At 41.1% G+C, this 25,863-nt stretch overlaps 1 protein-coding gene across 20 annotated transcripts in view; it reads right to left on the reverse strand.

The window, feature by feature from the left end:
* macf1a (microtubule actin crosslinking factor 1a) overlaps positions 1-25,863 on the reverse strand; it is a 281,961-nt gene that overhangs the window by 121,985 nt on the left and 134,113 nt on the right. For 10 of the 20 annotated variants that reach the window (XM_088090424.1, XM_088090432.1, XM_088090426.1 and 7 more), the window contains 9 exons: positions 7,953-8,119; positions 7,311-7,423; positions 6,242-6,348; positions 5,706-5,825; positions 3,974-4,069; positions 2,624-2,751; positions 2,314-2,407; positions 1,668-1,822; positions 101-404 (listed from right to left, as the gene is read on the reverse strand). In XM_088090424.1, coding sequence (XP_087946550.1) covers positions 101-404; positions 1,668-1,822; positions 2,314-2,407; positions 2,624-2,751; positions 3,974-4,069; positions 5,706-5,825; positions 6,242-6,348; positions 7,311-7,423; positions 7,953-8,119 — 1,284 coding nt within the window. Of the gene's footprint in view, positions 1-100; positions 405-1,667; positions 1,823-2,313; positions 2,408-2,623; positions 2,752-3,973; positions 4,070-5,705; positions 5,826-6,241; positions 6,349-7,310; positions 7,424-7,952; positions 8,120-16,134; positions 20,041-25,863 lie in introns of those variants that run through there. The other 10 variants (XM_088090423.1, XM_088090422.1, XM_088090419.1 and 7 more) reach the window with 3 other exon arrangements.

Below are 25,863 nucleotides of genomic sequence, written 5' to 3' on the forward strand. Positions count from 1 at the left end.
TCTTGACATTTTATAGTCTGAATTAAATAATCAAGAAAAAAAATCAGCATGAAAATAATCTTTACTGGCATCCTGATATTTAAGTGTTACACAGACTGACCTGTGTCTCCTCCACCCATCCGAGCAGCTCGTAGATGAACCTCAGGCTTCCTTCGTCCTCTGATGACGACATGGCCACCAGCTGGGAGCGAGCCGTGGGTCGCCGCAAGAGCGCGGCACCGACTGCTCCCACAGCCCCCACAGCTCCCAGCAGTGTCTGTCCCAGCGTCAGGCCGCTGTCTGTGGCTCTGTGGCTCGGGTGCTCTGCCCCGATGGTGCCCAGGGCCTGAGAGAAGTTGCCTTTCCTGTAGACGCTGGAGCACTGCAGTCTGAGGGAGACCAGCTCCTCCTGAAGGCAGGACGCTCTGGTGACAGGAGACACATTTAAATTATTTTTATTACAAAGGCATCACTGGGTAAATTACCACAGCACATATCAGTTTACTGACAGCAGCTATAACAAAAGGTCAAAAATTCTCCTCATGGTCCAATCTAGATGTCAGAGTTGGTTTCTCGCTCGATAAGCCTGAAATGAGCTGGAAGGCATATGACACTTGGAAACTTTACCCTCTCTTGCCATGTTTAAAAGTACAGTAAAATAACTTTGTCTTTACAGAACAACATATTTTATTTCAGATTGTTCCATGATCTGCCGAGATTCTTTTCGGTGCCTGATTCCTTTCTGTTTAGTATCTGTTGTTATGTTTTGGTATGTTTATTTAGACATTATCTCTACCTGTTTGCAGATCTTAACTGCTCAAGGGGTTGAAACTGAAACGGTCACAACATACAAGTATCTTGGTATTACTGTTGATCAAAACCATTCAAACCACACATTGAAAACCTTGTTTCCAAGCTGAAACTTGTATCAAAATATAAGTCCTGTTTTCTAGTCCAGCCAAGGAAACACTTGATTTCAGCAACATTTTTACCTTTCTTGGACTACAGTGATCTTCTACTTATGAATGCTCCTGACCAGTGTCTAAAGTTGGACACCACTGTACTTTACGATTTATTACTGACTGTGGAAACCACTTACACCGCTGTACATTGTATGCTGCCAAAGGCCTTCTCTGTCCGTCCACAGACTCTTACTTTGGTTGGCTTTCATATCTAAGAGCCTCCTTGGGCTGGCTCCCTCTTATTCGTGTACACACATTTGTAAAACCCAAAATCAATATGGCCTGTGCTCTCACAATGTTCCTAATAGAGAGCAGATGTTCATGGTTCATTGTTGCATTAAAGGGCATCACATACTGGTAGATTTTCAAAGTAGGTATTTCATTAAGTTTTATAAAAGCAATGAAAAACTCAGCTGCATTCTGATGCGCCACAATACAGAGTTTCTCTTTCATCACTTTTTTTTTACACCAGAGAACATGAATACATTTCATAAACAGCGGAGGATAGAGCACATTACCGGCGCAGACGATTATAGGAGTTAATGGCAAAACATAATGGAACTTGTTGACCTGAAATGAAGAATAACGAGCTCTTCATATTCGTTGTAATTATCTATATTATGCTAATTAATTAGAACCACTTTGATAGAGTTGAGCCTTTCACTCAATCCTCATTTGAGTAAACGGAGCCATTCACCTCTACAAGATAAACCCCACCAAGCTCACCTGAACACCAGCTGCTCCACCTGGTAATATTTCTCGTCTCGGAGGACTTTCAGCTCCTGGTTGAGTTGTCTGATGAGAGACTCGCAGTCCTGCAGGTAGCAGGCCAGCTCTCTCTCACACTGCACCGCCTCGCCGCTCTCCACTCGAGACATGTCCTGAACACAGGAGGTATAATGAACTTTGGCTTTTTTGTTTTTTTGCTAACTTGGCTTATGTGTTTAGATTCTTTTTTTAAGAGCTATGATGTTCTGCAGTTCAGTGTTCCCTTGACATAGATTCAGTAAACAACACAGTGGATGAGGGTTATCATACAGAGTAAAGAGTAAAAAGGAGCAGACCCCAAAAAGATCATCATCAACCATTAACAGTTTTTAAAGTGAGTTTGTGTCTATGCAGCAACAGACAGAAAAGAAGGAAGTGAGAAAATGTTTGCAGAATGCAGGACGTGGTGAGAAAACATCTATTGTCTCCAGAATGGCACTTGCTTTTACATCTTGTACACATTAACACATTGTAAATTACCATGCCAGATTACCCAACATTCACCTAACATGAACCCGAAAACTTACTGTGTGTGTGTGTGTGTGTGGGTGTGTGTGTGTGAGGAAATCAAAAGGATGTCAGATATGAGAGGTTGAGAACTCACAGCCTGAAGCGTGTTCTTAGCGAGGGTGAGTTTCTCCTCACAGTCCAAAGCCATGTTCTGGATCTTATTGGCCCTCTGAAGCAGCAGATCTAGCCTGAAAACACACACACACACACACGCACCCACACACACATAGAAGGAGGTTAAAGGGGCACGTCCCTGAAAAACACCCTTGATGAGAAATTGAACCTAAGGAGTTGAATCAGCGTTTTTGATTTAACTGCATACATCTAACTGAAAGCCAAAATTACAATGGGCGTGGGTGTGTGTGTGTGTGTGTGTGTGTGTGTGTGTGTGTGTGTGTGTGTACCTCTCCACAGCCGGCCGTAGAGCCTTCTCTCTATCCAGCATCTCCAGGATAAGTTTGCCCCACTCCTCCTCGAGGTCATTGGGATGGAGGCCCTGAGGAAGCTTAATACGACCGAACTCTATCCACACCTGGAGACACACAACACACAGTCAGTATATACTTAAAGGGACAGTTCACCAATAAAATCAAAAATGTGTTGAGTTTTTTGAGCCTCTTTGAGGACCACAAGCTGAATGCCATCTAGTTCCATTATACTGGAGAGAAGAGAGACATCTCTATGACGGATATCTCCAACACTCACACCAAAAAAAATCTGAATGACCATTGATGTTCAACTTACGGCCCAGGTGGCCCCAGAGTTGCTTTTGTACTTTTAGTGTACATAAGTTGCCAGAATGCATAAAACAGCATCAAAATAGAGCTTGTTTATTTAAAAAGTGCAATTGGATGACCACAGTTCTCCCAACAGAGGTCAAACTGAGCCCCTAATGTCCAATAATCCTAAAAATGTCTTAAAATCCCAGAAACGTCCTAAAATCAGAGAAATATCTTAACATCCTAGAGACATCCTAAATCCTTGGAATTTCCTAAAAACTCAGAAACGTCCTAAAATCTTAGAAATGTCCTAAAATCCCAGAATTGTCCCAAAATTCTAGAAATATCCCCAAATAATCCTGGAAACATCCACAAGTATGTGGCTGCTGCGATTGGCCTCTGGCCTCCTGTTATGTATCCTCGATGATAAATAGCACTACAGGTAAGAGGAAAAATATGTGTCTTTGATTTTGGGGTTAACATCCCATCCCTTTAATACCCATCACAGTTCAGTACAAGCATGTGCACTGTAAAACACTCAAAAACCATTAAAAGCCTCCATTACATTTGGGAGCGATCATAAGTCCCACCACAGACGAACGCTCTGCTACAATCAGCTGAGTGAGAATAAAAGAGGGACTATTATCAACGATCATGTGTTCAATCAAACAACCTGCAGCATTGATACCAGCACGACTGTACAAATGACTTTGCTTCAGGAGACAAATGTATGACTGCGCTCACACAAACCTGCTGATAACAAAACTCTGTCCCTCTTCCTCTCGTTGACCCTGATCCCCCTGAGCGTGTACCCCATGATGCACAATCAGCTCTGCTCGTGGTGCCAAATGTTGGTCACCTCAGTCTCAGCACTGTGTCCTCGATCACACTCATTATTTATTTATTTATTTATTTTTTCAGTTTAATCTGACCTCCTGGGAGATATTTGTTTTGTTTTTTGTGTTTTTAATGTGTAAATTGATGTACTTTACTGCTATTAAAGGTCCAGAGTGTAAGATTTCTGTTCATTCTTACCTCCAGCAGTTTGTAGAGGTGTTCGATGTGACCTTTCTCGATCTCCTTTGCGGGGATCTCCGTCTCTTTGAAATGGACGTACTCGTTGTAAAGTGCCTGAAGGAGGAGGAAGTTACTGATGAGCGCTTTGAGGTCAATAATACGGTAACAGAAGCTTTGTTTAAGGTCAAACACAAGTCAGTGCCTGTTATCAGAGGGACAGTAAAAGCTTTGTAATCACAGCCTCACTCTCTCTGGGTGGTCATTAGACAGTTTTTAAATGGTCATCTCCAGCTACAAATTTGACTGCTTCATTTTTACCTCCTTCTTTCTTCTCTCCTGGCATTTAGCCATCATGTCAAACGCTACGTCAATCAGAGCAGCGTGCTTTCTCACATTATTGATCTCTTCCCCTTTTTACCATGATGCCTCTCTTCTGCAAATTCCTTTTAATCAGAGTTCCTCGCTGCTTCTTGCTCTCCTAACATCTCGGTGTGCTGTCATCCATTTTATTACAGCCTGGCCCTCCCCTCCCTTTTTTCCATTATTTGTTCTTCTAAGGTTTTACAGAAATTGCCTGTCAGCTCACTTTCTTCAGAGCAAGCTGAAAAAATAAACAGAGATTTGATTCCCATCACAACCAAATGCATTTTGCAGAGAAGTATTAGTAATTACTTTGAGGTCATTTGGATAACTACATCCAAGATAAAATGACTCACTTTTTAACTGTATTTTAGATATTAAAGCCTGGATGTCACAGAACGTTTTATAGCTTAACCAGGACAAAGCAGAAGTACTGGTCATTGGTTCAAAGGCTCAGAGAATCAAAACTAAACTTAAACCGACTTAAACTGAGGCAAAAGACAAGAAATATCAATAAACAACACAAAAATTGGGGTAGGATTTAGTAAGTATTTATGTATTTACCTACTCCTTTTCGGACATGAAATACTTCTGTTTGTTTACTGAATATGTCCGGTGGGCATTCTGATGTTGCTGCTTTTGCTTATATATATATTTTTTATTTGCCGTGTTCAAGATAAAGATCAAATCTAAATCTAAATATCACAAAGCAGGATTTTAACATTTAAAAAATATTTAAAATTATTTCATTAGTTTATAAGGCACACAGGGCCTTGCACAAGACTACGTCTCAGTGATGCTTTTGATTTATGAACCACGACGGCCCCTCAGATCCTCCGGCTCTTCTTTTTTAGCTGTTCCACAGAGTAAAACGTTTGGTTTAAGCATTACGCCCCAAAACGTTGGAACAGCTTGCTGGAACATTGCTGAACATATTGATTCTTTTCAACTAAAAACCTTTTTTTAAGTCTGGCTTCATGCAGTGTCTTACTATCAAAAATGTATGGCTTATACTTCTATTCTATTTTTTGGTTATTAGTTTTTGGTTATTTCTTATGCTGTTGTTGTTTTTGTTTCTTCAGTCAAACTGTAACGCACTTTGAATTGCATTCGATTTGTTTGAAAGCTGATATTTAAATCAAATTTGATTCATTGATTGACTGACTAAATACATACATACATAAATACATACATCTATATTCATATCACTTATTTTTACAGCATTTAGTGGTAAACTCTTGCTGTTTTGGGTGCTGATGGTCCTTAAAAACTACTAGAGACATTAGATCTCTTCTTGCTTTAGTCTAATACTAATTTAACAGAGAAGTTAAAGGCATGTGTATTATGAAAAAATAAGGTCTCAAAAGAAGGACAGATCTTGGGTGCTCACCTTGAGTTCCACAGGATTTTGTGGAAAGTTCTTGTTGGCCATGAGGGCCGTATGCTGGCGGCTCCACTGGAGCAGAGAGGAGAACCTGGACTGGTACTCTGACCAGCGCTGGTCCACCTCCTGATGATGGAGGAGAGCAGAGAAGGGAGACGGAGGAGGGGGAGGTAGAGATGAGAGCAGTGATTTTTCAGTAGAAGTCAGTCATTAAAAATTCACAGGCTGAACATTTTAGCATTTTTACAGGCTTCATTTTACATAAAGTAATTTATTATAAATGACTGCTGCGCTATTCAATTAATTGCACCATTATTTGAAAGTTCCAGGTCGTTACACAAGAAGCTGCACAAGTGTTTTGCAAACAAAAAGGGAATTTCACATTTAAGCTGAGAATGAAGTGAAGATGAAGAAGAAAACATGAAAAAGTACTATAAAATAAACACCCTGGACCCTGGAAAGATTCACATATAATGAACTCCAACTTATAAATGGTTTCACGGTAAAAGCAGTGTGTATGTTTGGAGAAGAATGTGACGTACCTGTGCGGCGATGCCCTCTCCTCCCTCAGGGATTTTGGGGAAGGCATCATAGATGGAGGAGACGTAGGTGATGACCGACTTCTCATCTGGAGATGGAACATCAACGTCTAAGGAGAAAAGAGAAAAAACATGCAGAAAGATTGGTGTTAGTCACATTATCAGTTAGATGAAATCATTTTATTTTCATGTTTCCAAATCATATTAATTATAAAATTAGAAAATTATTTTTAAAAAATTAAAAATGTTTAGGGTAAAAAAGTGGAAAAACTACACTTTTAATTCCCCTAATTTTGTATTTACAATGTTACAGAATAATACATTTTCCATTTTTGTTTTTAGCTTTCTTTTACTCTCTTTTTTAAAACTCATTTTAAGATTGTTTTCTTGTATTTTTCACTAATTTCTTTCCCATTTTGTGTCATTGTTTTGTTCATTAATAACTGCCATCTTCCCATGTTTTTGAAAGAAGATTAATGCAGATGCTTGGTGTGTTTTCAGTGTGAGAGAATCATTGATTGCACAATTATAAATGCACAGATGCGACATCAACTTAACACTTAAGAATCACTAGAAATCACATCATCCAGTGATTTTACCTTGACCAGTTTGAGCACATGATGTAGCACCAATTCTTTTGCAGCAACACGGAGCGATGCTTTAAACTTGAGTGACAGGTAATATGTGGTAACATTATTGAAATGTTTAACAGTTATTGATGCAGCTGGCAAACTGGGCTCAGAAATAGCAAAATGACTCTGCTCTGAGGAAAATAATATCGCATGGTAGCTGATTTTAAAGTGCTTGTGTGAAAAAATACAAAATGGAAACACGAAGAAGCATCAAGGTTAGAGCCAGAAAAACATATTAGCATCAATCAGTCAGTCATTAGAGCTGGCTGGCGCGTCCTTTTATTGGCATGATCCCAAAATAAAAGATGGAAATAAACAAGAAACAAAAATCTAACCAAGCTGTTGACTTTTTTCTTTTGTTTAAACATTTTGTTTAGAGTCCCCGTATAAAGAGCTCACCAGAAAAAAGTCACTAAAATGTTTCAGAATAACAGTCTCACCCTCAGCGTCCAGCAGTCTGGTCACCCCTAGCGACTCGGCGATCTCGAAGGCCTGCTCGAGGTTTTCGCGGTTGCTCTGCCGCGACACCACCTCCATGTCGATCAGGTCTGGCCTGTAAAAACAAACACACAGAGGACGTGTTTTATGTGTGCGTCTGTCTTTCCTAACTGTTGAATCAGCAGACTAGGGGGGTCCTTCCCTGGGATTTTTTTTTTTTGTGACGATGAACAAGCTCTATTTTGATGCTCTTTTTATGCACACTGGCACCTTATCAAGCCTTATTTTTTTTTTTATTTTTTTTTTACTGCCAACATTAATGATGAGTTGTGATAAGAACAATATTCATAATTGTTAGTCAAGTATAGAACACTTTACAAATGCTATCATTAAAACTCTATTGACGAGAGATGGAAAATGTATTTATTTATGATAACAATCCTGTTATGTTGCCTAAAACCAAACACAGGAGCATGATGCCGCCATAATTTGATTCTGAGTCAAAATGCAAAGGAGGCATAAAGAAGGTAGTAGCAGCCCTACAGCACAATCTCCCTGTAAAAAGGGTTTCAGCTTGAAAAATCCAGACTTTATAATCATTAACGACTACAAAGATGACACTATCTTGCTGTTTATCCTCTCACCTGTATCTGTGCAGCAGAGCGTTGAACATGCGTCCGTCGCTCCAGGAGGAAGTGAAGTTGACACAGCGGAGGCCGGGGTAGCCTTCTGTCGCCTGCTGGCTCCATATTAACAGCTTCTCTTTGGCTGTGAGGTCGCCGGACTCGCCGCTCACATAGATCTCTGAAATCTGGAGGGAGCAGGGAGACAGAACGGGGGTTAAAATTGAGATTCTCCTTTTACTGTGTGCTGAAATGTAGAGTTTTGTTGCTGGATGTACGGAAATAAACTAAGCTGCAAGTCCACAATCCTGACTCAACTTTGAGAAATTATTAATGCTACATTTACATAAAGAATTAAAGGAATCAAGAATACGTTTTTTAGATCTTGCTGCTCTTCTAATGCTCCATCTTAAAGCATTTCCAAGGCAGTCACCATAGTAATAAACAGCAAACAAAGTTAGCTTTTTGAGCAACAATGAGTCGGCAGAAACAACCAACTACTTTGCTTTCATGAGACACAAACTCATGGGAGATGTCTTTAAATTCAACCTTCAAACTCCTCATTTATCTTTCTGATAATCAATAATGCTCAGTGTGTGTGAGAAGAATGTGCATTTCAGTTAATTACATTTGCAGTTTCTTTATCTCATCCTCTACAGTCTAGCCTTCTCATTAACTCGTATACCCCCCTCCTACCCCTCACACATCGCCTCCTCTCCTTCATCTCCTTCTGTCTCATGCCCCCCCCCAGTCTCGATCTGTCTCTTCAGTTTTTCATGTTCTTTCATCTGTTCTGCCTCAGATGCTGATCAATCTGTCAGCCCTCTCATCTGCTGCCTCTTCTACATTCAAGTCATTTCCCGCTGTTGTTTTTCCCTGATGTGCTGAATAACAGAGACGAGGTCAGAGATACAGGATCCATGTGCAGAATGTGTTATTTTCTCAGCCAAGGACGGGTTCGATTCTGCATTATGAATCAGGTTTTCAGAGTAAGCCTGGGCGGTATCACAATATTACAGTATGCCAGATTATTTAGAAAACGTGATATGATATTAAATACCGTCAAAACGTTGGACACTTCTTTTTCTATTAAACTGATACCTAGATGGTGTATTCAGGATGTATTATAGTGCACAGCATGCACCACCAGGAGTCAGTCACTACTGTTGGAACAGTTGAGATGAGAACGGCAACTGCGAGTGGTGGCGATAACGTTACAGGACTGTCAACAGCTGGCCAGCAACAGCAGAAAGGGATGAAGGGATAAAAAGCGTGTTGAATTCAGAAAATGTACGGCTGTATTTTTCTGTTTTCTGTATATCAGTGGTTTCCAACTGGTCCAGCCACAGGATGCAGATTTCTCCTTTGTCATTAGTTTGAGGTCCACACATACGATAATATACCGCATATTTGATTTTATTTCACAAAATGTAAACAAGATGTCAGCTCAGAGCACAAAGAAATAAAACATATTGCAAGAAAAAAAAAGAAACAGTACTTCAAATTAAAGCCATGTAGAGAAAATATACTGTACTTCAAAATAAAGAGTTTTTTGTTTGTTTTTTTAAACTTGACACATTCAAGAGTTACTTATAGTCCATTCAGAATGGACCCACAACCCACTTTTTGACCGCAACCCACCAGTTGGGAACCACTGCTATAGATAAGTAAAAGTACACAGTATGATGAATGTCAATTTTTATGATATACTCTGCTGAAATGAAAGGGGGGTATGAAGGTATGAAAAGTCAGCCAAGCCAAGCTCCCAATCTACTTTTAAATGTTCACCTTTCATCCTGTAAACTTTCTGGTATGAACTATAAGATGGTGCAAACAAGTCCTGCACTCTTTGAGCCAGGACTAAAATAAAACAGAAAGCACCTCAAGGACATAAAGTCCATGTCTGCCAGAGGCTGAAGAGAAACCAGGCTTCCATGGAGACTGACAGCTACTTTATCTGCACGTTCTGCCAACTGAGCTACACGACCACTTTGGCCATTTTGCTCCCTGCTTCCTTCTTCCTCTCAGTTAGCTCTGTCTGTCCATGCTGACAAAGGGTGAGTGATGTATATGCAGTAACTGTTGGTGCTTGGCTGCCGTTATTGTCATCAGTATTCTTCTGTCATCCCTTCTTCCCTCACTAAGTGTCCTACACTCCTCCCTGTTTCTCTGAGTCTGTCCCTGCTGCTAATATAGAACAGTATGAAAGTCCAGTGTGTGCCAGGAGACTGCAGCAACAGCCAAAAAAGACATAGAGGGGGAGGGGGGAGAGAGAAAAGATGAAAAAGAGTACCAAGGCCAGCAGCAGAGAGGGAGGGGAGGGGATGAACGGCAACTGCACACTGCATATACAGTAGTTTTACACAGAGTGTAAACCAAAGAAAATTACATCAATCTGCACATACGTACAAAAACATGGTTTAGAAAAGCTCTACAGAATAATTAGGACACTTAAAATGTTAAAAAGGAGCTGTGACACTGTGCAGTAAGAGCTACCCGTATGTTGTCAAGCTCTTAACATGCCAACGGTTACCCCAGACAAACACTCCTCTGAACACCACACACAGATTTCCAGCCATTATTTACACACAATGCATACATACAGGAAACATAAAGGAGCGTGTGCTCTGAATGGGAATCGACAAAATGTAGATTCTGCTGTGAACTCCATCTTTCTTTATGCATCTACAACCTCTTTTGCAGAGAACTACAGAGCATCCAATCCTCCATCTGAATACTGATACAGCACTCTGTGTGAAGGCTGCATATCTGCACAGAAAGCCTACACTCCCTCTGCAACAGCATCTCATCCACCACTTACTGCCGTGCATGTCTGCCCTTCATTTATTCATAAGATGTATACATACATAAAAAAGATTTTTAAAGGTGATTTAAATATGTCCTTGAGCATCTGTCTTGGAGCTTTTGGTAGCAAAAGAATTGTGATGAAATATTCTGTAATAAAATATTCTAACCTCAAGGCTCAGCTTTCTTTTTGAAGCTTTGACTATATCTCACTGCTGTATCGATTCTTCAAAGAATGAAGCTTTTTATCATCAAGCACAGAACTTTAGTCTGTTTAATTTTCTGAAAAAAGACCATGAGCTGTGGTCAAAAGCTAATTAAAAAGCAAATTAACCTTGAGTTAGAAGCATTTTTTCACGTGCATGTTCAAGATTCAACCTCTGCATGCTTGAGCACTGAAGTTTATAAAACGTACAAGTTAGCAATTTAAATAAAAAACAAAGAAAAAAAAGTTTGGCTGAGGAGTGCTACTTCACGTGTAGGTTTCAGAAACAGGTACTCTTTGGATTGAAGGACAAAAAATGACCAAAAAGGAGGGAGAGGTTAGACTTATTACTTCTGTGCAATTCATGGCACAATTCAAACAGGCTGAAAAATTATTTTTCTCTCTTACCATTAATGACCACTGGGGGACACCAGTAGAGGTGGGACTTTGCCTCTCGATTGTAAACACATCTGATTGCACACAAGGTAATGCATTTTGTGAAGCTAACAATCAGTGTGGTTATTACAGCATGATAACATAACATCAGCTGCTTTCTAAATGATCCTGCTGGGAGTTCAGCCAGAAAACAAAGCAGATACCAACAGTTTAATTAACCGAACAAACTCCTCTGAAGCTTAACTCATCAGAGAAACCCACTAATCAACTACCTGATGAGATTATTTATTTTCTCTTATATCGCTCGTGAAATGTCTCACAGCACAACAGATGTCCCACAGGTCCGTCTCTACTGGACATCTATGATGATGCCAGTTGTGGAGACTGTAAGATCTGTGGCACAACTGGACTTTCTGCCTCAATAAATGACCGAATAAATATGTGACAAACTAAACATTTAGATGCACATTTGCATTAAAGTCACTGCAGGAAGCTGTTCACACAAAAAAAAAATCAATGCATCAGTACTGTAGGTGTGAACGTAATACGTACTAATTCTATCAAGTATAGTTCAGTGTAAGTATAGGTTACACACACAAAAACAGGTCGCAGCACTTATCACATGCCTCTCACAGACAGACTGTGGTTACAGTGAACTACAACGCACAAATTTATACATGATACATATCAAAGTGTGTATATTTTTAAAGTCCTGGTGTTGAAACAACGCATCTCTGCTGCGAGGTGTCTAAATGTACTGTATATATTCATGTGGGATATTTAAGTATAGAGATGCAGCGTTACTAACAGTGCAGATGAATATAGAAGCGTGCTGCACAGAAGAACACACACAGCTCATTTACATGATGTTGGAAAAAGTCGAAATATTGTGTTAGTCAGACTAAAACTGGACTTTCAACCCTTTGAAACAAGAGCAGTTCCACTTTCAAAAGCATGGAAGGAGGGCAATGAGCAATAACACAAGAGATGTCCCCAAATTAGCAAGATATTAGTTAAAAGTACAGGAAAATCGCCTGAAAAGTAGTTTAAAAAATAAAAAATGTAAAAGTAAGAAAAAACAAACACATAAATTTAATATATTTGAAAAAAATAATTTTAAATATGATATTATGATCATTAAAAATATGGTTTTTCCTTGTCTTTTTCTGAAAAAAAAAAATCCCTAGACATTTTTCCTTTTAGCTTTTTTTTGAAAATATTTTTTTTAATACTACTGATTTGTGAGACATTTATTACCAAGTTGCTCATTGCCTTTTTCCCATCTTTTTGTTAGAAATCGCACCAATTTGGACAGGGCAAGTAGAATGGAAGAAAATAAAACAAGACAAAGCTACCAAGGAAAGAGTAAAATACGACCAAAATGTACAACGGCAAAAAGTTATCCATGTTGTCACCGTACGACATGCAACCTGTTTGCCTCCTGCTAGCTTGTTTGGTATGTGATATAATAGGTGAACCGGAAGAAGGTCCAAAAAGCTGACAGGGGTCATATCTCCACCTATGTGACAGAGCCTGACATACTTCTGTCAATAAATTGATTCTCCCTCTGTGCTTCTATAATGGGACAAGTGTAATTAAATAGCCTTATGGAGCTATAACTGTAGCTGGATTTAACTGTGCATGTAAACGCACTGACAGATCTGTCTGAGGTGGTGGCAGCAGCAATGATTCAGTCACAAATATCCATGATCCACCAGCAGCCCCCCTGTGGCTCTGGACCAGCCCTGATATAGAAACATGGCCTCTTTGAAGTTTGTGTGGAGAGGAGGGAGAGCGAGGGATGGGGGGGGGCAACGAGGGGAGAATGGAGGGTAGACAGGAAAAGAAAATACACGAGAAATGAGATGGTTTAATTGTTCTACTGCCACTTAAACAAAAAAAGTACCTCTGGCTTTATGTTTTGAAGCAAAAATGGAAGGATGAGTAGATAAAGGATGGATGGACAGATGATGGATGGATGGCTTCAGACACTGCAGGACGGGTATATGGATAAATTTGAGCGGTAGGAATCCCCCCGAGGCTCGACGAACCAGCCGTCTCGCTGATGAATGCGCATTTCAAATCCCTATTTATGCAGAGAAGGGCATCACACACCCACATGAAAGGACAGCTGCACTTTAAACCGAACGCAGAGGCATCCTGACACATCCACACACCCCTCTCATGACACAGGAACACACAAGACAGGAGTATTGATTATCGCAGCCCGGTCAAAAACCCCTTTTAAGCATGGCCCTCTGTGGATGTACTGTATCTATGTGTGTTTCTCATGACTCAGCAGCTGTGCATCAAACGAGACATGAAGCGCTACACGCAAGCTGCCATGACGTCAGCGGCTGTGCTGCACAGCCATACCGTTCTGCCTCTTACTGTGGAGGAGAGCTGAGCAAACCGTGGCTGCTGTTGTGAAAAGCAGCCGTCATCTGCTGTATCACTGCAGTGGCTGCAGCAGCCTTTTCATTGTCAAGGTGAAAAGCTGAAAGCTAGCACAGAAACTCTCTCTGCGTCTGATTTTTCTGCATGTATGTCTCGGCCTCTACATCTAAGCATGTTTCCCAGCCTATGCAGCGCTATCAGATCTGCTGCGAGCTTCTATTGGGGAAAAAAAGGCATATGGTAGGCTATTGTTTAGTATTAGCGAAGTTCTTATGTTTTTTGAAATCATAATTAATCAGCTAAATGATCATTAATATTACAAGTGATCAATTAATAAATATTCACAACCCAAAGGTATTCTCTTGTTTGTTTGTTTGTTTGTCTGCTTGTTAACGAACCTGCCATGTCTCCCATCGTATTAAGCTCTGTCCTGTTTTGCCTGTTCTCACCTGCTCTGTTTGCTTCACTAAATTAAAAAAAAAAGATAATCTGTTTACTGTCACAGAGGAATAAAGAAACCAGAAAATATTCACAAGCGAAAAGAAATTCGACCCTTTTTAAAAAATGGTCAAACCAAGTAACCAATTATCATATAAGTTGGCAATTAATTTGATAGATGACATCTAATTGATTAATCGTTGCAGAAATAGATTTAATAAAAATATTTCCTTGCATGCTAGCCTTGCATCACGGCTAACAACTTCAGTGCTGTTTTAGGACCTCCCAAAATGAGTCTGTAGCACCATGTATCAAATACCAAAAGCTGTCTGGTAAAATTCAGAATCCTGTTCCTGATTAAAATTAAAAGATTTCCTGTGGAACATGAACATTTAATATCTAAAAAGTCTCTATTGTTTGGTTTATGGATTCAATTTTTTGTAAAATAAAACATGTACCTATTTCTCTAAGTAAGGTACTGAAACAAGTACCAAAACATTTTAAATAATATCAAGCCCTGAAGGCAGCACGCTGTGCAAAATATTCTGAATACAGTCCAAAAAAAAAAAAAAAAAGTCAAATGTAACAAAAAAGACCACAATGCAAATCAGAATATGATGGTGATGATGTTTAAATGAACCCATGTCATCCTTCAGCTTTGCCCACGAGTAACCTCAAACTTTTTCACTGGAGCTAAAAAGTCCCAGACAAACACAGTTATATTGTGTGCTGCTGAACCGGTTAGAAAATGACAAGTTTCCGTTTGGAGCAGGAGGAAACCCTGTCATTTAAAGCAATGACCCTTCTCTCACACAAACAAACACCCGGCCTGTCTGTCTTTCACACTTTAACAGACGTCAGGAGCGAGCGAGTGTGTGTGCTGTGAGGAAAATAACACGCAATGGAAGGAGGTGGAGGAGAAGAAGAGGAGGGAGGGAAAGAAGGATGGAGAGACAGTCTGTGCTGCGTTGATTAGACTCTGGGGACAGAGACGGAAAGAATGGAGAGGCATAGTGCCTTTCAAGAGCTGATAAGAACACACACACACACACACACACACACACACACACACAACCCTTCATGACCACAAATACAGATCGCACATCACATGACAACAAAGGCACCCTTCAAAAAGCCACCACCATCCAAATCAAGAGTTGTGAATGCCTCTCTGCAGCACTAAAAAACCACAGGTTTGAAAAGTGGGGTCCAGAGACCTCAACCTTTATGGGCTGCACAGCACAATGCACAATGTCACTACTGTTTAATTTACAGCAAAATTACCCAAATGGTAGCAATATACGATAATATTGGCATCATTTTACACAATGAATTAATATTGCATACAATGAAAAGCGGGGAGTGGTTATATCAGTATCAGTTATAAGCATAATGGGCTGTTTATATATATAGCAGCTTATCAGATATCAGGCATATCAAAGAGGAAGAAGAAGAAAAAGGAGTAAAAGAAGAAGAATTCTTTATTGTCATTTGTACATTGGAGCTCGACACTAAAATGTGTTTTTAAAATCTTTGAGTTGGGAAATAGATTATTGCTTGATATTTGATTAGCACTGCCTACAGTTTGATCTGAGTTTTTTGAACATGATGTGTTGCGCTGGACGTAGCAGAGAAAGGTGACTCTGTTCTGTCAATCACTGTATCAAACATGCCTCAAATTAGAAAAAAAGTTGGGATTGGCCTGTCTGGGATCTGGATGGAAATCTTTTTGAATGGGATTAATCTGGTTCCCAGGCTAGTTTTTCAACTTTTCTGCCTATATCATATTGTTTACATGGAGATTGGTAGTAAATGCTCAGAGGAAGGTACTGGTCAGCAGCCCAGGAGCTGGGAAACACTGGATTAATCAACTAATTATCATTGCACTCTTAAAGATAAAGATCTGACAGAGTTGGCTATTGATTTGTGTGGATGATAAGACAGAGGTAGATAAAGGCAAACCTGCGGCAGGTATTTCACAGTCGTCTGTTGCAGAGGACTCTCCATCATTGAGTCCAGTCTCTCTGATGAGCTACTGGTCAGCCCTCCCCAGTCCGTCTGACTGGGAGTGGTGCCCGCTGTCTCTGGGGAGGTCAGCGGCAGGTCGCTGGCATAGCCCGACTCCAACAGAGAAGATTGCTCCTGTCCACGAACTGGGGTGCCCAAGCTGAATCCCTTCACAGCCATCATCTCCTGAATCCGCATTTGGTTGACGGATGCGGGGAAATCTCCTGCAGACATTTTAGCTCTACTTTTGTCGTCCTCAGACAGTTGGATTTTCAAAATATTTCCTGTGACTGGCGATGGGGCGAGGGGCTCATTGCGGACCTCCACCTCACTGTCGGTTTCCCCCCTCCACACTGGAGAGCCAAAATCACTCGGGTACACCGTCCTAACCACGCAGAGTTTACCATCCACCTCTCGGATGTGGACCACGCCTTTTTGCTCCCTCCCTGAAGGTGTCCGCACCACACCTTCTGTCCCCTCCAGTCCTCCTTTAACCCCTCCGTCCTCTTTTTCCTCTCTCTTCACCCTCCCCCTCTCTGTCTTCTCCTTCTTCTGTCGGAGGATCCAAGGTTTCTCTAAAACCCCTTGGACTTTCTCTTTAACCCGACAGACCCTCCCTCCACCTGGAGTGGTGCTACCCAGAGCTGGAGCTGTGTTCACTGGGGTGGTTGTTGTGGTTTGACTCGGGATGCTGGAGACATCTACGATGGCGCTTACGGTGTCTTCCTCCCCTGGAAGGCAGAAAACCCCTCTCCAGGCTGGGCTGGGCTTTGGGGAAGCTTCAAGTATTCTGTTGCCCAAACGGGCCCCTAAACCGGCATACACAGTGCCAGGGGAAAGGGTATTGCTGTGCAGATTTATTTTGGAATGAGTTAACTGGGTATCAGGCACTGTTATAAGAGTTGATGCTTTGCTACTGCCTGCTGTTTCTAAAACTGCAACCTCCTTTTCCTCATCGTCTTCGTCCTCATCCTCTCTTTCATCAGGCTCATGGCTTCTCCGTCGCTCAGGGTCCTCCTGTTCAAACTCTCCTTTCCTGCTCTTCTTGCCCTTGTGCTTACGTCTGAAACGTAGACGCTTCTTTGGTGAAAGTGGGGCGGCTCCAGGGAGTTCACCCTCCCGAGGAGGCCTTACGCAACCCATGGAGTTCCCCATGACTGATACCAGTGTATAAAATAAAACACCAAAAACAGGCAGTTAATCCATCAGAAAGTCCAAATTAATGTTCATTTAGATTTGAACATGTATTCCAGGTGTTTGAGAGCAATATTATATCCCTCAAAAAAGAGACAATATGGAGGAAAAAGTGGGTTGGCTTGTGACTGACAGCTCCCTCATTAATCTGACACCTGTGAGTGATGTGATGTTAGGAACAGCTCGCTTAGCTCCATTTTCTGTGGCGCCATCCTCAATAAAACCCGGTAAATAGAAAGAGGGATGTATGAGCTGTCAACGAAGGAGTGAGAGAGGCAAATCCGGTCTTTTGGTTCAGTCACGAGGCAGGCAGCTGCAGGACGACGTGTCCCACCTGTCCTTCCTTTTACCTTCACCTCACCTGACTGAGATTAAGGGGGTGTCCTGCTCTCCCTGCAATATATAAATGTGTGTATATGTGCATACAGCTGGCTGCTTTACTTGGTCTGTTTAACCCAGAAGACGTGTGGCTGCAGTCAAGGACATGAGGACACAGCTGTGACAGCACAGCCACACAAGGGATGGAAAACAAATTTGGTTAGGTTCGGATTCATCACCGAACTGTTTGGCAGGTGGGCTGTCACCTGGTGTAAGGCAATGTGTCAGGCAGAATGAAGAGTGTGGGAGAGAGGGGAATGAAGTGCAGTCCGGTGCTATTCAGACCATTAGTGAAGCCCCAGCTGCTTCACACACACTGCATGTGTCTGAGTGTGACATGAGAACAAAGTGTGAAAGTCTGAGCATGTGTGTGCACTGCAGAGATTTGGGATCAGCGGCGGCCTTATCTCGCGTCTTAATTCAATGTCACAATTATGAGGTGACTGCAACTCGCCAATTTGAGAAAACAACACCTTGTCTGCTGCAAGTCCATTCAGACTCTTTATTCCATCCTCGATAAACCACAAACAAAGTGATGTTGAGATTTGTTGTCGGTTGCAGGTGCCAGAGTAATCCAAGAGCTCTATCTCCACTCTGATCTCGCTAGCTCATGAATTAATGATGCCTCTCTCTCCGTGCTGTTGTAATGTTATTGCAGTGCAAGAGGAGCGGGGGAAGATCACAATTCAGCCACACAACGGGGATCTGCAGGAATCCTATCCGTCACGGTGCTCGTAGTGAAAGTAGTATTAATGGTGAGGCTGTCGATATCCCTCGTAGTGACACAAGCTCGGTGTCTCATTCTGCCGAGGCAGCACAGCGTCCAGATTGGTTGTGGGTGAGAGATAGTGTGCAGTCAGCCAATGCTGCCGCACATTGCTGGGAGATTCAGCCAATACTCTGACAGCTTGTTAAATGCTCAATCAGAGCATCGGCTTCCCGCCCTGATGCTTCTCCTTGTCATTCCTCCCACGATTTATCCCGCTCATTGAGCTAGTAAAGTGTCGATCCTTCCAGCTTGTGTGCATTCCTCCTCTGAAGGGACTGTTGTTGTCAATGTGGTGGAATCCAAAATCGCTGACGGTAATTTCTCCCATTGAAGAGATCGACAGGAGAGTCCTTACAATGATCATCGCAGGCGGCAAAATACCTGTAGAATCAACCCATCGTAGTCCAGAAAACCTCAAAAAAATGCAGCAGTAGGGTGCCAGTCAAAATCAGGAGGCAAACAGACTCCACCTAAAGCTCCCCAGACAGCTTTAGAATCACATGTCTCTCCACTGGATACAAAGACCCCCCCCTACACCTCAATGTTAGACTCCCTGAGGACCTGAGATGGCCGGGAATTATGTTTCGGTACTGTTCAATCCCTCCAGTGTCCTGCTGTCAGTCTGCCAGTTACTCAAGCAAGCATCCTCTTCATCAGGTGGTGCAGTGCGACGATGCAACAGCCTGACAAAATCCACAGTTTGCAGGAGGTGGGGGGTATACAGACCAAATCTTTCACCCAGACAAAAAAAAAGATCAGGCTGGAGAAAAAAAGCTCTTGTTCTGTTTCTCCTCCGTGTTGCTTTTTTGTCCCTAATAACTCCTCACGGCCACTTGATCTCATTAGGAGGGGGCATCTGGGGTGTGAGCTGGACTGTGAGGCATAAGAGGAAAAAGAGACAGGTCCTCCGTCTGCTTATCAAAGGTCTTGCAAAGACTGAGCTCAGACCTACTTCAGGTGCAGATGTGTATCTGGAACAGAGCCAAAGGTATTCAGCATCCAGTGAAGGGCAGTCCTGAACTTGCAGCACAGCAGCAGCAGTTAGGACAAGAGGGTCTTCACTTCATGTCCATTAAAAAACACAGACATGCAGCCAGCAAAAACAGGAATACAGGGCGTCTCCGGCTAAAAGGAAACCATAGCTCCCTTAGACAAGCGTGGCTGGATTGATCCGATTGATACGGTGGAGGCCGGAGGAACAGCGAGTGTGTGTCAGTCCTGGAAAGAGTGTGTGTTTGTGCCCGCGAGGTTGGGCGGTCCCCCCGGTCAGCTGTTTGAGCCCGTCCGCATACGTGTCCACGAGTGTGTCTTGTCCTGCTGTGCGTTTAGTGGTTTTGAGGCCTGCTGATCCGGGGAAGCCGGGAGCTCCAGTGACAGCAGGCAGCCTGGATTCGTCTCTCCCTCGACTGCCTTCGCTCCTCCGCTTTATCCCTCGCTCACAGACGCCGGCAGAGGGAGAGAAAAGCTTTTATCTCCCGGCTGCTGCAGCTTCACACTCTCTTCTGCTCGATTCTCTCACTCTCACAATCCACCCCTCCCTCCTTGGCTCTCCTCCTCCTATCCGCTTCCTCATTACTCCTGCCTCTCTCTTGCTCTCTCTCTTTTGCTCTCTCTCTCTCTTGGCTTTTAGTGAGCAGTTTTTCTGTGCCACAAACACACACATGCACACACACTTGACCCAAAAGCTTTCCTGAATGACAGTGCGAGCGGGAGAGAAATCAAATCTAAAGACCGATGAGTCTCTGCAACATAAATGAGGAGCGGGTTAGCACTTCAATCTTTTTCTCTCTCTTTCCATCTATTCCCTTCAGTCTCCATCTGTCCATCAAGCTACAGGTTATGAATGGCTCTGGGCTCAAGAGGAGAGGGGGGAGTGAGGGGAGAGATCTAAGGGGATTAAGAAAAAGTTGAAAAGGAAAGAAGAAAAAAATCGGGAGGGGATGGATGGCTCTGAGGATCAAGAGCCGAGGCAGGAGGGAATTTGGGGGCACACGTCATGGCAGTTAAGGCTTAAAAATATAGTATGAGTAGCTAAGCTTTCGATAATATACTGGTTGCAATTCGGTCATTGCAGACTTCAAGGGCTGTCCAGAATATTTGTTTTTGGGCAACAAACTTCAGTGACAAATATCTGAAAGTATTCACAGGTTCTAAAAAAATGACAGTAACCATGTAAAGTTAGATCTGTCTTGAAAATCTGTGAGCACCTATAATTAATTATTCTAGATAGCCAAAGTCATAAGGTGCTGATCTAATTGTAAAGTCTTGATTTTTATGAATTTTTCTTTTTTTCTTTTTTTTCGAGACTCCTCTGTATGTGGACGCACATGTTGCCATTATTTATAAATTTGTATGTTTGTTTGCCAAACTTTTTTTAGTGCTTTTTCCTGACAAAGTATCTATATTTAATCAAAATTTGGATAAATGCTTTATTTAAAAAAACAGAAACATATGTCAGACTTTTTTGAATTATGACTCAATTAATGCAGCTAAAACATTTTAATTAGCCACTTCGTTAGCATTCAAGTTGCAATAACATATTGCCGTAATTGCTCAAACAAAAAATAATAACTAATTGCAAGATAGCTAAAATGTTTCTTACAGTTTTTAAATTATTTGCCAAACTCATAGATTTGAAATATTCAAATTCTGATTTGGATGTCATTTACTTTGAAACACTGGGGTCAGACCTAAATGTGAAACATCGAATTTGCAGGATTTCTGCATCACTGTGATGAGGTACCTGGATTTTACAGGCGTTAAATACACTGGATTAGTCCAAAATAGAGCTTTTCAATCTGATTTCAAAAATCTATAAATGGTTAATGCTGTGCTAAAACGATTAATGGATGGATTAACTGTTCCAATTGTTAATGTCAAGCAAATATGTCCAACATGTCCTGGCTCTAGCTACTCAAATATGACCATTTTGTTGCTATTCTCCTTTTAATATCACTGATAATTGTAATATGGGTTTTGGACTGTTAATCAGACAATGCAAATGACATGAAGCTATCATTTTGTGTTTTGGGAAATTGTGGTTGTTACTACTTTCTGACATTATATGGACTTAACAATTAATCAGAAAAATGATTTGCAGATTTATTGATAATGAAAATAAACATTAGTAGCAACCCTAACAGATATTGCAGTATTAACTATCCCAGGATAAACAATTTGATCTATATTACTCACCAAAAAAATGAACACAGAGTTCTGATTTTTAACACCCCTCCTTAACCACTGTATGTCTTAAAGCCTCTATAGGCATCCACCCACCATCACGGCACATATGTTAAATACCAGAGTTCATACAGCACATGAGATTCTGTACAGTGCAGCACGGCAATAATGCTGCGTGAGAAAAGGATTCGTCACGAGCTCTGCAGATGTATGAACTCATAGTACTTACATAAAGTGGCTAATATATGGAAAGTGTTTTCAGAGAGACAGATATGGATGGGGAACACTAACAGGCGGTGCTTTCAAGTGGCAAAAGAGATGGTGATCCATCTTCTCTCATTAACCAAAAGCACAAAAGAACAACACACACAAACACACATGGAAAAGGCATGAACCAATGGCAGAGAAGCACTAATCAAGCCCCTGAGGTTTTCATCCGTTCACTGTGGCGACATGGCATCATAAGCTGTGGTAATCAGCCCCCGTCTGAACCCAGTGCCAGCTCTCACAAGACACAACCGCTGCACGCTGGACTTTAAGGAGCTCTTTTGATCATAAATCTAGCAGCTCTTTTATCGATGATGTGAAGCAGAGCGATTGATCTTGAGATATTAAGCATATAATTCAGGCTACATCCGTGATCATAGGAGCTTTAAGATGCTGAGTTTTTATGTTGTTAGCTGCCAAATCTCTAGGTAAAAGGAGTACTTCACAACCCAAATTTAAATCATCTGTATATCAATTACTCACCCCATGTAACCTCCTATTCAAGAAGAAAACTTTCTTTTCAGCAAGAGGCAACCTCCAAGGCTGAAATATAAAGCCAATACAGAAGTGCCAAAAACAGTAGTTCCTCTAAAGGCCACTTGAGGCTGGCTCCAAAAGCAAGCCAATCCCTTTAGACCTCCATGTTAAAATACTGAACTTTACAGCAGAAATAAACATGTTTACATCATCTTTGGTAATTAATAGGTTTTGGTCTCTATAGCTAATGTAAATATTGAGGACAAGGGCACAGGGGTGAATTTTTTCAAAATCCATCCATTTCCATTTCATTACGGCACAGAGTTATGCATATTTAAAAGCAGTGCTGCTTGAGTGACAAGCTGTCTGCGAGGCATCACTACAGTCTTAGATGAACAAAGAATCCAAAAACTATAGGAAAATCCTTGATGAATTGGAGTAAAAGCTGTCCATGTTTTAAAAAAGCAAAACCAAATATACATTTAAAAACTCACACAACATCTGGAGTATAACCCAAGTCTCATTCATCCAGTCGAAGGCTCAGTACTTCACAAACATATATTATGGCTATAACCATTAAGGCTTACCATTCAAATACATTTCTGCATAAACTGTCTCATGCACAGACGCATAACATACCTGCTCTATTTATGCAGAAAGGTTATAATTAGTTAGGTTTTAGCAAAAAAAATGCATGTGTTTGGGAAGTAATCAGCATGGAATCGGAAAAATGAGACTTTAATTTTTTTGCACGGGTTGTGTGAGACTTTGTAAACTGTTTTTTTTTTTAAAATAAAGTTTTGTTGTTAAACGTGGACCCCTATGACTTCAATTCATCATGAATTTTCTGTGTTTTTGGATTCTTCGTTCACTGTGGAGGTATGCAAGAAAAACAGAATTTTCTTCACAAATTTAAGATAAAGCAGGACAAGTAACTGATCTACAAATGGTCATTTAGGGGGATGTATTCCTTTAAGCCACAAAACTCCCAACACTGCTAAAAACATTATCACTGTGACAAAAAACACCCTTCACTGTGGCTTTGAAAGCACTTGACAGCTGCACTGCTGCTGTGTTAAATACACATATTATGCTTAAGTATTGCAGCCTCCACAGAGCAGACTGAATATGTAGAAGAAAAATGAACTCCAAGGCCTCCAACCTATTTATATTACTTAACAAGACTAAATAAGTGATGATAAACGGTTGAAAATAAGTGCCATTCAATATGGTTTCTGTTGCTAAGAAACCTCATGACTAACTGGTACCGTGTTACACTGAAGCAAATGTTGAGTAGACAAAGATGGTTTGTAGTGAAGATTTTTTGAAAAGGACTAAATATAAACATCTGATCTGCACTGTCTGTTTTGTTAGTGCCGGTTTCTTTCTGCTCCTGATAGCGTGCTCGGCGGTGGGCATCTCGAGTGAGGTCGGTTTGACACAGATGGTGATTAACTGATGCAATATGGCTGAAATTAGTACCAAGAAAGAGCACTAACAAAGTGACCCCACCTGCTGACTCTGGCTGGAAGCAAGTCAAAGAAACAATAACATATTTACCAAACAGCTCAGAAATTAACTCCCCAGAAATTAGCAGTGACGTACAGCCGGCTCAACCAATCACAGGCAGACACAGTGCAACGGGGGAGGGTCCGAGCTTTAGCTGTGGACCTCCAACAAGCCAGTCATCTGTATTACTGGGCTAACTGGTGTCACCTAGTGGTCTGACTGAGCAACTACAGACAGGCTTAAATGAGGAGTTGATGTGACAAATATGACATGTTAGGAGACAGATGAATTATTATTATAGGTAGTTGGTCAAAAAAAAAAATAATGATAGTAATAATAATAATAACAATAATGATGATGATGATGATTAATTTATTTATAGAGTACTTTTCATGGTATTTAAAGGCACTTTACAATAGTAAAAACATTAATAATAATAGAATAGACTTAAAACATATATCACACATTATTCACACATCAAGCCCGTTCTGGCTCTTCACACCAGCTGTTATAGAAGTTTGAATATCAATAATGATAAAAAAGTAAAAGTATAAATGGTGTTCATTGAATCTGATTCTCATCTTAATATTGTGAACTGTCAGAATATGCTAGACAGCAGTTTGTATGCTTTGACAAACAACAACAAAATAAAAGTGTTTTGTTGCTGTTGTGCAGAAAATAGTGTTTTAATTTAATTTGCTTGTGATAAATGATGAGCTGGTGATTGACATGTATTTGCAGGAAATACATGATGCCATTTAACACCTCTAAATCTGAAGCTGAGATGCTGAGGAAGCAGGTCGTCTGTGAGGTCATACTGAGACAACAGCTCATCTGTAACTTGATGTGCAGCTGAAATAATGACTAACAATGATAGCTCACTGAGGGACGCTCTGTCTGTGTTGTGCTGAGTCACTCATTTTCACATACTGGTCAGAAACATCTGGAGACTTGTTTCCAGACATGATTTCATCTTCATCAACATACTCAGCGTCATAATCATCAGACCAAAGGGGCTGGTGGGAATAATGATGACATCATAGATTTTTCTACTAATCTGCATCACATATCTTTTAAATACGTGAATATCTTGTGTAACTGAAACTTTGTGCCATGCCAACTCTGCATTGGATTTAGCTTTAATTTTTTGCTGGTAAACACCATGACGATGGACAACATGACACTTCTCCCAAAGTATAGCGTTTTAATTTTGATCACCCCTTGCTGTCTGGCTGCAGGATAGGTCATGAAGACCCTCCCTGTTAGTGAACAGGACATAGGCCAAACTAAAAAGTCAAAGTACATACCAAATAAATTTTTCCCAAAGATGGTTTCTGTCAGTGAAGGTAGTTCTCATCACCCTGATGTTTGTTCAAGTGATCTTTTTTATTTGGTTTTAATAAGTTATTCAAAAAAGGATTGACATCTGTGACAGCCAATCCATGTGCTCTCATTTAATGGAGCTGCTAACGATTGGTTGGACGGGTGTTTTGGCGGGAACTCCCCAACCGCGACGGCGCAGACTATGGTTTCGAATGATGTCAGCAGTGCAAGATGGCAGAGACCTTATCTGGTATATTTTAGCTCCACTAAAGCATAGCGGGGGTAAGTGGAGGCGTGGCGTCCATCTTTAAATACAGTCTACAAAATCAATATTTATTGGTATTTCACCACTGATTGCGCTAATGGAGGAGCAGACAGGAGCAGATACGAGGGGTTGCAAAGATGGGGATCACAGCCATGCAGACTGGTGTTCACAATACTTTGAACAGACGATGCTGCCAGCTGGATGCTGAATGAGAAATACCATTAATAACAAAATAACATTATACATGCAACACCAGTGGACTGCAAAAACCTAATGGGGATTGTTGTCAACGAGGTACACGTCATATACAAATGGTAAA

This window comes from Plectropomus leopardus, chromosome 17 (assembly GCF_026936395.1).
Source record: "Plectropomus leopardus strain MGB_pleo_1.0 chromosome 17, ASM2693639v1, whole genome shotgun sequence".
Taxonomy (NCBI): Eukaryota; Metazoa; Chordata; class Actinopteri; order Perciformes; family Serranidae; genus Plectropomus; species Plectropomus leopardus.